Below are 16,570 nucleotides of genomic sequence, written 5' to 3' on the forward strand. Positions count from 1 at the left end.
ATTTTACGGAATCAGATAATATTTTTTTTAAAAATAAAATTAGACAACCCAACCCAAGAACCCCACTGAGATAGAATTAGTGGGCCTCATATATATACACCTACTTGAAGGCTATGGAAAAGAAAATCAAATTTCAAAAGAATTTATTCCCATGCTTTACCGTTCCTTTATCTATGATAGAGTCAATTTAATCATCAATTTTATATTTAATAGAACATTTGCCAAATACAACGTTGCTCATAAATGCCTAAAATGTATATTTTCTTTTATTCTTTCATTCTTAGCTTGTCAATGTCATGTTTTCTACAATTATACAGTTCTGTTATTTGTACTTTCTTTTTATTTCAATGTAGGAAAATGATTTTTTTTTTAACGTACTTAATCACTTGACCATTCACTTTTATAGGTAAAATAATTATTAAAAAAATAAATTTTTGTATTTATAAAAAAATTAAAAAGCAAAAAATAGGATGGAAATATTTCTATGATTGTCAAAATAACAGGGTCGTTCAATGTAATCTGTGCCTCTCGTTTCGCTCTTTCATTATCAAAGTCCACTCGCGCCACCATTCAAACTCAGTTCCATCCATCACATACAAAATCTACTGTTCTCTGTTTTTTTTTTTTTTCGTTTCATTCTGCCTTCGGTCCCAACAACTTGCGGATAATGTTTACCTATTTCATTCTACATCTTATGATGTGATCATCAAATAACCAACAAAGCAGTGATTTGTTTAAAACTGATGAAGGGCACATACGTTTCACTTCTCAAAAGCTGCAAATCCATGTTCCAATTGAAGCAAATTCAGGCCCACATATTCAGTGTTGGCCTTCAACAAGATAGAGACACCCTTAACAAGCTCATGGCCTTTTCCATGGACTCATCACTAGGGGATTTTAACCATGCAAACAGAATCTTCAAATACATTCATACCCCCTCTTTGTTTATCTATAACCTCATGATCAAGGCCTTTGTGAAAAGGGGTAGTTTTAGGAGTGCCCTTTCTCTGTTTCAGCAACTTAGGGAACATGGTGTGTGGCCTGATAACTACACCTACCCTTATGTCTTGAAGGGTATTGGTTGCATTGGGGAGGTTGGGGAAGGAAAAAAGGTTCATGCTTTTGTGGTTAAGACTGGCCTTGAGTTTGACGCTTATGTGGGTAACTCGTTGATGGACATGTATGCAGAGTTGGGCCTGGTTGACGGCTTCACGCAGGTGTTTGAGGAAATGCCTGAGAGGGATACGGTTTCTTGGAACATCATGATTTCGGGTTATGTCAGGTGCAAGAAGTTCCAGGAGGCAGTGGATGTTTACCGGCGAATGCGAAAGGAGAGCAATGAAAAGCCTAATGAAGCCACGGTTGTGAGCAGTCTGTCCGCGTGTACGGTGTTGAGAAATTTGGAGCTTGGTAAGGAAATTCACTATTACATTGTGAATGAACTGGATTTTACTACTGTAATGGGGAATGCTTTGTTAGACATGTATTGTAAGTGTGGGCATGTGAGCGTGGCCCAGCAGATTTTCGATGCAATGACCGTTAAGAATGTGAATTGTTGGACCAGCATGGTAAACGGGTATGTGACCTGTGGTTTGTTGGATCGAGCTCGAGATTATTTTGAGAGGAGTCCAAGTAGGGATATTGTTCTTTGGACAGCTATGATTAATGGGTATGTGCAGTTTAATCGTTTTGAAGAGGCAATTGCATTGTTTGGGGAGATGCAGATGAGAGGTGTGAGACCGGATAACTTCATTGTGGTTACTCTTCTTACGGGTTGTGCTGAATCGGGAGCTCTAGAGCAAGGCAAGTGGATTCATAATTACATAGATGAAAACAGAATCCTAGTGGATGTTGTGGTTGGTACTGCCCTTATTGAAATGTATGCTAAATGCGGTTGCATAGATGTAGCTTTGGAGATTTTTTATGGATTGAAGGAAAAGGACACTGCCTCATGGACTGCAATTATATGTGGGCTGGCCATGAATGGTAAAACAAGTAAAGCACTTGAGTTATTTGAAGCAATGCAAGTGTGTGGGTTTAAACCTGATAATGTTACCTTCATTGCTGTTTTAAGTGCTTGTACACATGCAGGATTGGTTGAAGAAGGCAGAAAGTTATTTCATTCCATGTCAAGTGTGTATCACATTGAGCCAAATTTAGAGCACTATGGGTGTTTCATTGACCTTCTTGGTCGAGCCGGACTGTTACAAGAGGCAGAAGAGTTGGTAAGGATGTTACCAGATGAAAACAATGAAATAATAGTTCCACTCTATGGAGCTTTGCTAAGTGCCTGCAGAACTTATAGTAACATTGATATGGGTGAAAGGCTTGCTACAGCACTGGCGAAAGTTAAATCAAGCGATTCAACTCCTCACACACTTCTTGCTAGCATTTATGCCTCTGCTGACAGATGGGAAGATGTGAGAAAGGTGAGAAGTAAGATGAAAGATATGGGAATCAAAAAGGTACCAGGATATAGTGCCATTGAGGTGGATGGAATGTGGCAACAGAGGTTGAGTCATGAGTGAGGCCCTTTCCCATATCTGGACCAAAATTGGTCTTGCGAAAGTAGAGACGTAATCAACAATTGATTTACAATCTTTTAGTTTGAATCGTGATTTCTTAAAATGTAAAAGCAATATGGAAGTTTCACATTCAAATGTTTTATTTTTACCATGGAACTCTTCAGTTCAGTGAATTTTGCATACAATCGCAGAATACACAATGTTTCATGTTTATGGACTATGGAGGAAAATGAATGGCTACTATCTTTTTGGCTGGTTGGAGAACTAAAACGAATGACTTCCTGTCTTACTCGTAAGAGAATCTGATGTATAAGGCAAAAGTGGTGGGTTTGAACATCGGTTGCTATTGATTTATATGTCACTCTTCTTGCTTGGAGTAAGACTATGTCCTAATGTTAGCTTGTATACTCGGCAATACCATCCTCAGTTCCACATTGGCATTGTAACACAGGTCTCTCTTTATATGATTCAGAATTACAGTTTATTTCAACAGCGCCAAGTATCGTTTCTTCATCCTCTGTTCTCAAGAACGGCTCCAACATAAACCTCACAAATCTTTAGTTTGAACAACATTTTCTATTTTAATTTTTAACTATAACATTGTCACGAAGGTTTTAAACAGTGCACTATTGTTGCGTAGCCACAACGGAGCCCAAAGCTGCTAAATGGGCCATCATAAATAGTCTTATAATTTAAGGTAGAATCATTTTTAATATATTATGCTGTAAGGCTAGAAAGCTAGAAAGTATAATAATAACACGTAGAGAACCGAATTCCTATGATTAAGGAATATCCTCATCATATACTCTAATTATAATATGCTAAATAAGGAAACAATAAAACACAAACTTGACCGAAATAATACAGCTAATAAAACATATTCTAACATTCCTCTCGTGAGCATGTATTTTCCATTTCGCATAAAGCTAAAGAGACGAAGTTTTGATAATGTCTCAAAGTTAAGTCTTAAGTGTTCTTATTACAAGAAGATCTTCATGAAGACTTGTCTTGGATTAAAGTTTTTGTAATTTAGTAGATTTATGTATATGATGTAGTTTATCTTTGATGATTCTATGTATTCTTTGTCTTAGATTGTGTTAAAATGCGTTTTGAATTAGAAAAATTAAGCAAGTTTTTTTTTAACATTGTACATTCATTAAATGCATAATCAATTACCATAAGTGGATAATTGATTTTGACAGGTTAATTACTTGAGAACGAATTTTTGGAGGTATGCATAATCAATTACCATAAGTGGATAATTGAGTTTGACAAGTTAATTAGTTGACAACGGATTTTTGTTGGAAGTATCATTGGGTGAGATCTCTTAGATTCATACTTATTCTAAAGTACAACATACGAAATACATTTATTTCGAAATTCTTATTCTTATGTGTTACATGTGATGATTAGTGTTCTAAGGTTTGTGTAACCTTTGTGTTGTGGCGTTAAGAACTTGGCGTGTTGGCATAGAGCGAGAACTTTCACTGAGAGTGTGATTTAATGTTGTTGTTGTTGAAAGTCTATCATCCTTTGTGAAGATTCAAAGGAGGTGTTCATCTTTGGTGAAGCATTCAGAGAAGATGTTCATCCCTTGTGGGTTTTAGGGGAAGTGAGTTTCATTTCTTGGGGTAACAAGATATATATTCTAACCTTCAACTTCTTCTTTGTGATTGTAACAGTTTGTTGGTTTTCTTTGTGATTGTAACAATTTGTTGGTTGTGATCCAAACCAATATAAAAATTATCTAAACAATTTTCTCTCTTCCTTACTCTTTAAATTTGTTTAAATTATTTTAAGAAAAGTTTATATTTACAAGAAAATTATTAAAAGAATGATTGTTGATGGCTAAATTGTATTAAACTTTTAAAGCACGTGAGTTCAAAGATTTGACGTTTAGGAAAGAAATTGAATATACTAATAAGTTTAGGAAAGAAATTGAATATACTAATAATGTTACTATTAGTAGGATTAAGAACAGTAAAGTATAACCCTAATGTTTGTTTCTTCCTTAATTTTATATATGTTTTTAGGGACGTTGCATATGTTTGATAATACTAGTTAAGATATTTACTTAATTAGGATTCCAGATAATATAATGATGTTTTAACATTCTTATTCTTGATTAAACAAAACTTTTGAATTAATGGAAACTTACATAATTTTTTCTTACAGATCAAATCTAACGCTTCCAAAGCTTGCAAATCCAACCTTCAAGAGTGTTGCTCAAACTTATTTCCAAGTTGAAGAGGAGAAACCAATTTCTAGTTTCGCACATAACCTTACAATGTTTAGATAACACGAGATGTGAATTAAGCACAGCTTGATACTCAATTTCTGTACATAACATAACATTACACAATAGCAAAGTCTCTTATCTCACCAAATGAGAGAGGGCCAATGGGCAACTCTAAGGCAAACCCAAAGTAAAAATCATACAACTTCAGAGCTAATGTGCTAATTGTCTACTTTTATAGAACCATGTATAAACCAAATTATATTTGAGTAAACAAAAACAGAATATGGAAATTTCCTTTCGAAACTCATACACAGTAAAACAATAGGCACAACACTTTGCTCGTACGAACGATCAAGAATGAACTCAACCTGTACCCATGATTTTCTCCAAGATCACCATGACATCTAGCATGGTTTTGTTACTTTGCAGAACAGCTTTGGCATTTCACATACAGCATAGCAGAGTGTGGCAAAGAAGGGATACTTCAACATCGAATCTATGCCAGATTCACCTTTTATGACTAACTTTGAGAATTAGATGCACTTGCCTTTTGAAAATGGACCTTAGCTCTTCATTGGCTTCAATTCCTATTCTCCTGTAATAAACAAGCGTATATAAACAAAAGTTTCCTTACCTCAACATAATGAAAACCCAAATACCTGTTCATCTGAAGGATGCAGGGGTGAAAAAGTTAATGCAAAAAGCATACACTGCCTTACAGGAGATGGATGAGGGCATGAGGAAGGTAGATTCAGACAACAAAGTGAAATAAAATAAGACCTAAGATTAAAACGGAACAATCTACAGAAAATGGAAAATTTCCAGCATAAGACGTTTATCGCTTCTATTCCTGAGTTCAGAAAACCATCATGATTAACCAATCCAACTACACAACTTCAGCAGATGGAAAGTGCACAACTTTTTGAAAATCTCAAAGATATAGCACAAAACAAGATGGAGACACCCTTGTTTTTCGCATATATTTTGATTGAACTTAAACCAAAGCATTCCAATCATGTCATATAATATTCAAAACAGGAGAAACTGATAAAATTAATAATAGCAAACTCTGTTAAGCTACATAAAGGAAAGGCTAAAATACACGTTACCCAATTTTTGAGCCATTCTTCCCCACAATAATCTTGCGTTGGCTTAATTTGTTAGTGATGAAGTGCTGCTCGATCCTAAGAGAACCATCTCGTAACTCTTTCCAGTCAATCAATCGATGTTCAATATCATACGGAATTTCCTGAATTGATAAATTTGCTGGTCAATATATATAATATTGTTACACAATTAGCCAAATCATACCATATATTTCTCACAAATTTTAGCTACATATTACAAGAATGAATGGATTGGATTCAACAACTACCTGATGTACGTGGTCCAATAACCTTTCACGCACGACTTCTACTGCTATCATCTTCATAACTTCCTCACTCATGCTAAGGGGATCCTCTTCCCAGGGTCGTTGAACGGCCTATGCATAAGAAACAATAAAAAACCAAAATTAAGCGAGGATTATCAAGCCAAAGATATCGACAACTGCAAGAACTATAAAAAATGTAATTGCAAAATAACAAAAGAACACATTGCTATTTTTTTAGAAGAACTATTGAATTATTTGTTTACACCAACAAGACAGTAGAAATAGAAAGATCCATGCCTGCTCCATCAAGTACTGAGTCAAATCTTTTACACCAGCCCCCTTCAATCCTGATATCATGAAATGCCTAAATAATATTTTAAAAAAACAAGGTATTAGAAGCTAGCTTAAGAACTAGAGTCAATCCACACAAAAGTTGCCATCATACTGCAGACCATTCTCTATCCTAGTCTTTCCACGACAAAACCTTACCTTTCATATCCAGGAAGATCTTTGAACTCTTCAGCAACCTTCAACAAGTCTTTCTTTTTCTCTACTAAATCAATCTTATTCATACACAAAATTCGCCTTTGATTTAGAACCGATCGAGTTCCCATTCGTTTAATTAATTGTATCACTCTTTGATCAGGCCTGTATTAATCAAATTTTTAATAGGATGTGGTCACAATAACAATACAAAGAAAATGTGCCATCAAAACATAAAACTATAGTAAGGGAAAAAGATTAAGAGGCAAAAATATTGTGATAACAGGTTGCAATTGATTTGGCCTATTGCTAATCAAAATAATAATCTCAACAAAACAAGATCACACATTGCCTCTAATCCTCTCTTTCATGAGAGGACCAAAATTATTGTGGCAGATTGTTATTTTTTACAGGAAAAATTAAAATATAAAGTTATCACAACTAGATTTGTCAACTCTAGTAAACAATTGACTAAAATATTCACCAAGGATTGGTTATATACGACCTATAAGCTCAAGCTTGAGGAAGGTTGTTATAACTATTGAAATAAGGAATTGATCCACTTGAGATTGAAACTGTAAAATAATTCTAGAGGGCTTGAAAGATCCCTCTCACTCTCATTCTATATGTAAGAAAGTTCTGATACAAAATAGGTAGTTCTAATACAATAATGATAAATAGGGTAAATACTCTAACAATGATAAATAGGGTAAATACTCTAACAATAATAAATAGGGTAAATACTCTAACAATAATAAATAGGGTAAATATTCTAACACTCCCCCTTAAACTAGAGTATACAAATTGTATGTACCAAGCTTGGAACAAATAAACTCAATCCAAGCATACAAATTTCTCTCTTTCCTAGTGTTTAGCGCATAAATATTTTAAAAAATTCAAAGGTATACAGAATATCCCAAAGGATTGTCCATAGATTAAGTTAAGTAGCTATATAATCTGACTAACTGAGAGAGATAAGGTAAATACTAATATTAATTGTATAGATTATTTTTTTCTCAATATAAATAAAGCACCCATGTTTTCATTGAAATACACGGTTTCAGCTCAATGTTTCTCTCTTTCCTAGAGTTTTACGCATAAATATTTTTAAAAGTTCAAAGGTATACAGAATATCCCAAAGGTATACTGAGAGATAAGGTAAATACTAATAGAAGGGTAGACATTATTCATATCACATTTTCAGAAAACTCAAAGGCACGTCTTATAGGGAAAAACAACCAAAGCCATATATACTAGGATAAATAAAATAGAAAAATTGGGCACGTCTAAAATATGAATGAACTCTTGCTAAAGTAGTACTTAAAATAAATGAACACTTAATTAAAAGACATTTTAAACGGTGCCCCCACCATTTTATTTCAACATACACAATTTTAACATGGGTTTGTTATTTGCAATTCCTCCAAAAACCTATGGCCTCTATTTGGATAAACTTCTTCACAAAACCTTATAGGAAAAAAACAAAAAAGTAAAATGAATTGAGCTTCTCCTATAAGTTATAAAACACATATACACTTAATCTTTTTTTAAAAAAAATCTCTTTTTAAGTTCTCCAAAATCTGAGAAGATTTTAACTTGTAACTGAATTCAATACATTTTACCTAGGTATCTTCTTTTATAAACACCTATAGAAAAGGTTATCAAAACAGAGACTTAATATAGAAAGCAATAGGTAGAAACACAAGACTAAGACAACTCCATAATTTATTTAATAAACCTTGACCTGGTAATATGTCTATGAACATCAAAAATGACTATGAGCACTTCATAGAGATTGACAGAACTCCAAGCACTTTCAACACGGACTTTGACATCCCTATAAGGAAATCCAGCAATATTCAACATGAGCCCTGGTGTATCAAAAAAACACTGCAAAAAGAATATTACACCACTGAGAATATGTAGATAAGTAAAATGTATTAATAAAAATCAAATTTTAGGCCTATAAAAACAAGAATAAAATAGCAAGATCGTGGATAACTAAATCTTCAATTCAAAGTTCTTAATAAATATAATTCAGCAAATCATAAACAAATGACAAAAGGCAAGGCTTACATGTGGTAGGTTGAGAACAACATAAAGCATTGGAAGTAGTAAAGATGTAAAGGTAGAGTAGAATATATCAAAATGCTTGCACATAGTTTAGTTGGATTTTTAGTCATAAGCTGTATAACAGTTCAAGGAAATCTGCAGCAATGGGTACTTTAATTCTAAGCTAAAACCTCCTGAGAACACCTTTTCATGTCACTTGTCACCATCACAGTCAACATCCACTTTTTTCTAGGCCTCAACATGGTCTCCAAACTCATTCAAGTAAAATGGTATCGTTGAGAAACGTACAGCAAAAGCTACTATGTTTAATATAAGGAAAAGAAAATTCTTTAACTGGATTCTTCACTTCCCTCCCATGATCATTGAATTACATTTCGCAAATTGAAATACAATGTACATAAGGGTCTACTAGCGTTAGACTTGAAAAGATATCCTACCTGCTAAAGTGAAAAAATATCCTCATTTCACAATGAGATAATCTCTTCAATTTTCAGAATGAATCACATAAAGAATATCAAGGTTCATTGATTAGTGATCATGCATATACCAATAATAGAAATGGACTAGCTAGTCTATTACTGTTATTATTTGAATATAGAATATTTTACCAGATGCAACAATTCTACAGGTTAAGTATATCATTCTCAGACGAACTGACACCTGTTTAATCAAGCATTTCAAAAACCACATTTTGGAACAAATGAGAACCATATATCCATAAACAAAAGTCTCCTAATTTATTGAAGGTAATATGTTATAAATCATAATAGTACAACCACCTAGCTCCAATGGAAGAGGTCTACTCGTTCTGTCAGTGTTCCTTTTTACCCACAAAGAAGTAACACAAGCAAACCAGTCACTCACAATTTGGGTGTCTCCTTTTGTCAATACTCCCACAATTTCATGAGTTGTGGTATTTGTCTTCCGTGAAACTGCTGCTACCTTTGTCCCAACCTAAGACAAATCAGAAAATGCATACATCACATTCAGAAGAAAAAAAATGATGAGATCATCCACCACCGAAGATGCTAGGTAGGAAGCACAAATTCTGAAAATATACAGTTAGGCATCACCTACTACTTCTTAAAAGATCAATGTCACCTAAAAACTCGTTAATCGATTATTTATTCTTCCTCAATGATCAACAGAATCAAGCAATCAATGTTTTAAAAACGTTAATTTAGTCCCATAACCTCTTTGCAAAGATATGCGGAGAATATAATCAAATCACACAAGATATTAAGAAACAGTCAGCAACCGCAATTTCAGCCAGAACATAGAGGATTTTGTGATCTCCACAACCATAATCGTGGCCATATGAACCACATTTGTCCACAATGTGTCATATTTTCAAAAAAATTTATTTTGTTAAAAATGTTGGCAACCACATTTCTTCCACAACATTAAGGCTTTTGCGATCTGCACCACTGAAATTGAGGAACAATGAGCTGCATTTGTCTGCAATTCTCCATATTTATGTGCAATTTTTCATCAGAAGTGGTCGACAATTGCAACTCTGGCACAATGCTCAACTACATCTTCGCATTAAAGTTTGTAAACTTTACGTTTTATTTCAAAATTAAGTTTAACTCATGACTTGCTTATATAAACTGAGTTTCCGGACAAAAATTAACGTGCAAGCAAACCTTTTGAAGGTAACCAAACATTTCATGAAACTGAGTTTACGAGTTTACTTTCCACTACTTTGAAGCATCCTAAACTAAAAACCGAACAAGTCATGAAACTAAATATTGCTCAGCAAGTGCCATTTCGACCTCAACACCTAAGCTTTTTGGATCTCCATGACCGTAATTGAGGTTTTCAATTTTGGTTCTCCATTTTTTTTTCGTATTTTTCTAAAATTATTGTTTTTGGTCATAACAAGAAGGAACGCAACAAAAACTGCAACCGTGACAGCAATTTAGAACGTTGAAGAATACCAGGGAGATCAATAACGATACTGGAAATGAACTTGAGAATTTGCGAATGATACGATTATTACTTGGAACGAACCATAAAATTAGTTAGCGCAGACTTGCCAGCGTTGGGGGCGCCAATGATTCCCACGGACAACGATTTTTGCTCTTCCTCCTTCACCATGCCTTTCGCTCCTTCTACTTCCTCATCTTCCTCCTCGTTTTCCACCGCGGCTTCGAGCAAGGCCTTGGCTAGAATCCTTCTCCTCATCTCATCTTGCTCCTCCTTCAGCCGCAGTTTCCCCTTCGGGCCCTCTTCTCCGAACACCACCCGGTCCGCGCGGGCCCGGTACTTGTCGTCCCACGTGGGCCCGAGCTTGGGCCCGGGGTCCGTGTCGAGGGCATAGTGGGAGCTGTCGAAGACGGAGTCGGAGTCCGCGGAGGTGGTGGGGTCGTCGGGGCGAGGCTGAGGCTGCGGCTGGGCGGAGAAGAAAAGAGGGGTGGGAGCGTGAGAGGCGGGGAAATAGAGGGTCCTTCTTAGGGTTCTCAAGGCTTTCATTGTCGTGATTCGACGACCATGGAATGGGAACTCTGTTGCTTTTCGCCTTTGGGGTTTAAGGGGATGCTTGCCTCAGGGTTTTCATTCTTCGTAAAATCTCACTATTTTTCTCACCTAATTAGCCGTGTAAACATTATAATTTTAAGAAAATAAAATATAAATATTTTTTTATAAAAAAAAAATTATGTCAACACTTGTCAATTATTCCATACCAAGTATTATGTGTTCAGGGATGTCAAATTACTATCACAGGAGATAATTCTAAATCTTAAAAAATGTGTATTTAAATTAGTTTACGTATAAAATGTTTTGGGTATATGAAAAAAAATATATTATAACACTCCAAAATTTCAGTGCTACAAGCATTTACTTTTAATCATAATTCAGAAAAAAAAAATTGGATCATTTACCAAATTTACTCAAATTTTACTTATAACATGAATTACTCAGTTTACATAAAATTTTATTGTAGTAGAATATAATATACCATCTAAAAGAAAATTCTTATGTTATATTCTTTTTATTTTTCACTCTTCACAATTATGCATATTCTTTTTATTTTTCCATTCTTCACAATTATGTATTTCCACCTCAATTTGCATGATAAATCATGGTTGTCACACTTAAACATAAATACACACAAGGATGAGTTAACATAAAAATAAGATTTAATATATATTTTGGTTTTTATTTTTGTTAATTTTGTTTAAAGTTATTATCGACTTTTTAAGACGTTTAAAATCGTCTCAATTTTTGTAATTTTTTTTCAATTTGGTCTTTGCTTCTAAATCGTTAAAAGCATTGTGTCCACATGAGCTTTTATTGAATGACGTGATTCTCGCATCATCTCATCTTTTTCCTAACATCCTCGACTTCATCACCAATGCATCATCAGTCACCAAACTCTCCCTCTCCTTTATTACACCGCCACAATGCACCGCCATCTTCTTTCTCGTACCACCAACCTACAAATAAAAATCCAAATCGCGAACCTTAATCTGTGAACAGAAACAAAAATCACAAACCATAATCTGTAAACAAGAACTCAAATCGTGAATCCTAATTTGCAAAGCAAAACCCAAATCGCAAAAACCTAAATCTCCACCACAGATCTCGCACTTTCATCACCAAAAACCTACAGAAGAACCAAGAGAAGTCATCGTGCAACCGCGAGATACCCAAGTTCGTTGATCTTCGTGAATCACCTTTCATCGCACAAAGAAACGTATAACGAAATAGAACCACGACATCACGAAACAAAGAAAACCCTAAATCGCGAACCACAATCTGCAAACCAAAACCCAAATCGCAAAAGCCTAAATCTCCACCACAAATCTCACATCTTCATCACTAAAAACCCGTAGAAAAACTAAGAGAAACCTATAATAAGAAAACCCCTAAATCGCGAGCACTTCACGAGCATTTTATCTTCGCACCACTGCGAAAGTCACCACGAACTAGAAATGTGAAAACATTCCATTGTGGAGTCGAGGATGTTAGTGGCAGCCACGTAAAAAAAATTGAACATGTCATTCACTGATGGCTCACGTGGACACTACTCACGTGGGCACTATGTCGTTAACAATTTAGACGTCGTTAGGAAAAATAACCAAATTGAACAAAAATTACAAAAATTAGGACCACTTTGAAGAAAAAGTCGAGGACCACTTTGAAAAAAAAGTCGATGACCACTTTAAACAAAACTAAAAGGACCAAATTATGTATTAAACCTAAAAAAAAATCAACATGTCATATTTTCTTGCAATATTCATTTAATAGTATTATGTCACCCACATTAAACCAAATATTAGTCCCTAGAGCTCTCTATTTAGAAACATTCGTCTTCTAAACTCGACAATCTAAAAATCAAACATCAAATACCAATCCATAAAGTTCTTTATTCAGAAACATTCATATTTTAAACTCGATACTCTAAAGACACTTTACAATCAAGCAAGCCCAAACACAATTCTTAGAGATTTTTATGCATAGACATTTGTCCTCTGAACTCAATACAATGAGAACCCTCCACTCAACCAAGCTACCTACCAAGAAGGATTTGGTTAACAGCTCAAAGAGCCACTTTGAACACAGTCTAAATAACACTCAAAAGAGCCTAGTCCTAACATGCATAACTCTAATTATAACTTATACAACACTCACATGTAGACAAATATATTCATCAGGAAATTAAGCTAACCATTGCACATACAAATTTATTCGTCGATAAATTAAATATGTACGTTCGTCAATAATTATAACTTATCGACAAACATTTCTATTAACAAATCAAATAAAGTATTTGTCGGTAATTAAAATTTATCATCGAATCCTATGTCATCAATAAAATTCCGTCAATAATGTGTTTTTGCACTTTGCACAATATTATAACGTGAGTGTTAAAGATGTTAACCTTCTATTTGTTTGGGTGATATTTTGTCATTTTAGTTCTATTGTAAGGATTGTTTTGCCTTTGATCATTACGTATCATTCAGCAAGAAAATACCAATTCGTTTATACATTCATGAACCTTTCATATAGAAACTTCAATTATAATTCATTGTTTAGTATAAACACATGGAATAAATTAAGAAAAAAACAGAGAAATAGGTTATGAAAATTCGAAAATACTTTATTTTTTTATTAGTAAAATAGTTATTTGAAGGAATTTATATTTCATTTATGCATAATGCAATATAAGAAAATTATTTAATAGAAACTAAGTTTAGAGACTCAAAACAATTAGTCATTATATTTACAAAAACATCATGTTATAAACTAAAAATTATTAATATTTAAAATATAATTGATTGAGATTTAGAATTTAAATTGATCTCTATTACTAACTATCATAGTTACTTATTATTATTGATTTTGAATTAATCTTTATTTTAAACTTATCATATAACACATATCATATATTTTTTTGTCCTAATTTTTTTATTTACAATTTTTTCTGTTATATTATTATGTAGGAAATGAATTAAATTAAATACTTATAAAAATTATAAATTTTTTAGGTTTCATTGTTTTTTCTTCCACATATTATCTATAAAATGCTAATTCTTTATCTATTAATTTGTTAAGTTGCAAATTTAGTAATTTATACTAAGTTTTCGCATATATGGTAGGCCTAACAAAACGAGAATTCAAGAATTAATTTTATTTAATTTTTGTCATAAACATTATCCAATACATTATAATTCTACTCCTGACATTGACAATCTCCTTTTACACATATTCCACCCTGGTTTCCTTGTCTCATGCAACAAATATTACAAAGTTCTTCACCTATAAGGCATGTTGATGAGTTACAATTTGGTCCTAGTTCACCCTCTCTTGTTATTGGTTCTCCAATGACTGCTTCTGCAACAAATGGTCCTGTAATGGAAAAGTGTTTACAAATTTTACAAACAATTTCTTTTAATATTTTGTAACAAATAAATATACTTTCAAATAAGAATGACAACGAATCAGGTCGGACATGGATAATACTTACCCGTAACTTGACCCGCAATCTGCTCGCTACCTGCACGGGTACTCATTTAAAAAATATCCGCGAGTATTTTAAAGTCTGCAGATACCGCAAAAAATTTAAAAAAATATATTTTATACATTTTTTAAATAAAATTACAAAAAATATATATAATATAATATAAAGTAAATTAAATATAAATTAATATTTAATTTTAATTCAATTTAATCTAATAAAATATAAATTAATTTTATTTTTAATTAAATTTAATTTTAAAAAGTAAAAATTAATATTGTTTTATTATCTTTTGCGGGTAATTGGTACCTGCGGGCAGATATTATAATATCTACATCCGACCCGTTTAGAAGCGGATATTAAAATACCCGCTATCTGTTATTCGCGGATAATAAATATCTGAGAATAGTAACTATCTGTCACAGATTTTATCCGCGAATATTTGTACTCGCAAATTTTTTTTCTATCCTTACTTCCTAGATAGTGTGTGGACATAGACATACATATTACAATTGAACTATGATAGTTCTCTTTTCTCTCCTTTGTTATCTTGTTCCTATGTTATCTTAATTCTAAACATAAAATAAATACAAAATTATCAATTATTTTCACATTGCCTTCCATTAACAAAAACAAATGTAATAACATGTCTTTTCATGAGAGTTATATGTCGTAAACAAGTTAAAGTAGAGAAATGAAACATTTTACCAATTACCTTGAGGTAGAATCATAGCAACAATTACAATTCCAATGAACAAAGTTTGATAGAAATGAAAAGTCATTGGAAAAATGTTTTTAGAAGAAAGGTGCTTGACTTTGTATTTAGATAGGAATACTTTATTACAGTATTCAAATATAAGAGTATGAATGTTTAAATTCTAAGCCAAGATATGCTTTTTATAGTGGTTTTTAGATGTGAGTAAATATAATATCAATGAAATTTAACTTATTGAATGGTCTTTTAATTTATTAATGTTGACATTAAAAGTTTTAAACATATTCTAATTAAACCATTTGATTCTTAAAAGATTTTTTGCATTGTTAACTACATATATGTTTAGTTTGTTTTGGTTTTGGTTTGGTCAAAATAACATCATGTTATTGCAAAATTATTAATTATTATAATTAATTTTGAATTTAATATTATTAAAAACAATAAATAATAAATCTATATAATTAAGAAATATATTTTTCGCTATTAATCATAGTTTTTTATGGTTTTTAAATATTCTTACACTGTTATTTTTGAAAATTTGCTTTTTATCTTTCCAGAATTAAAAAGTTAATATTTTAACATGGGTATTATAAGACTCATTTGCTGTAATTTCATTTATACTTTAATATTTTATAACTTAAAAATTTAGTATAGTTATTTTAATAATATTTTAAATTATTATGTAACTTTACAAAAAAAAAAATTAATATTATAATTAAATAAAAACAACATAATATTATTATAACATATTAATATATTATAATTAAATTTTCATTTAAGATTTGTTAAGGAAAAATTTTAATTCAAAATTTTAGCTTTTTTAGATGTGAATAAATATTATATTAATGAAAATTTAACTTCATAGTTGCATTATTTAATGGTATTTTATTTTATTAATGTTTCCATTAAAAGTTTTAAAAATATTAAAATTCAACCATTTGATTCTTAAAAGGTTTTGTCAAATTTTTTACTGCATAGGTTTAGTTTGTTTTGGTTTCATCAAAATAGAATCTTGTTATTGCAAAATTATTAATTATTATAATTAAAATTGAATTTAATATTAATAAAACCATTAAGTAGTAATTTTATATAATTAAGGAATATAATTTATTTTCTATTAATCATAATTTATTAGGGTTTTTAAATAAAGTGATGTTAGGTATCAGTAGGAGCTTAACATCTTCGCTGTGCTGACATT

General features: G+C 32.2%; 2 protein-coding genes across 2 annotated transcripts; one reads left to right on the forward strand and one right to left on the reverse strand.

Moving 5' to 3' along the window:
- The first annotated feature begins 539 nt into the window (after positions 1 to 539).
- Positions 540 to 3,015, forward strand: LOC124830363 (Pentatricopeptide repeat (PPR-like) superfamily protein). Its single transcript, XM_047304045.2, has 2 exons — positions 540 to 2,576; positions 2,717 to 3,015. Exon 1 carries the CDS (start codon positions 744 to 746, stop codon positions 2,526 to 2,528), a length of 1,785 nt encoding a protein of 594 aa, XP_047160001.2. The 5' UTR covers positions 540 to 743; the 3' UTR covers positions 2,529 to 2,576; positions 2,717 to 3,015.
- A 1,818-nt stretch (positions 3,016 to 4,833) lies between these two features.
- Positions 4,834 to 11,271, reverse strand: LOC124830364 (GTP-binding family protein). Its single transcript, XM_047304047.2, has 8 exons — positions 10,706 to 11,271; positions 9,557 to 9,646; positions 8,364 to 8,509; positions 6,626 to 6,784; positions 6,434 to 6,500; positions 6,140 to 6,247; positions 5,874 to 6,013; positions 4,834 to 5,359 (listed from the first exon to the last, which is right to left on the reverse strand). The coding sequence occupies exons 1-8, from the start codon at positions 11,165 to 11,167 to the stop codon at positions 5,272 to 5,274; spliced, it is 1,260 nt and encodes a 419-aa protein (XP_047160003.1). The 5' UTR covers positions 11,168 to 11,271; the 3' UTR covers positions 4,834 to 5,271.
- Between the last annotated feature and the right edge of the window lie 5,299 nt (positions 11,272 to 16,570).

This window comes from Vigna umbellata, chromosome 3, assembly GCF_029865625.1.
Source record: "Vigna umbellata cultivar VRB3 chromosome 3, Vumbellata_1.0, whole genome shotgun sequence".
NCBI classification, from domain to species: Eukaryota; Viridiplantae; Streptophyta; class Magnoliopsida; order Fabales; family Fabaceae; genus Vigna; species Vigna umbellata.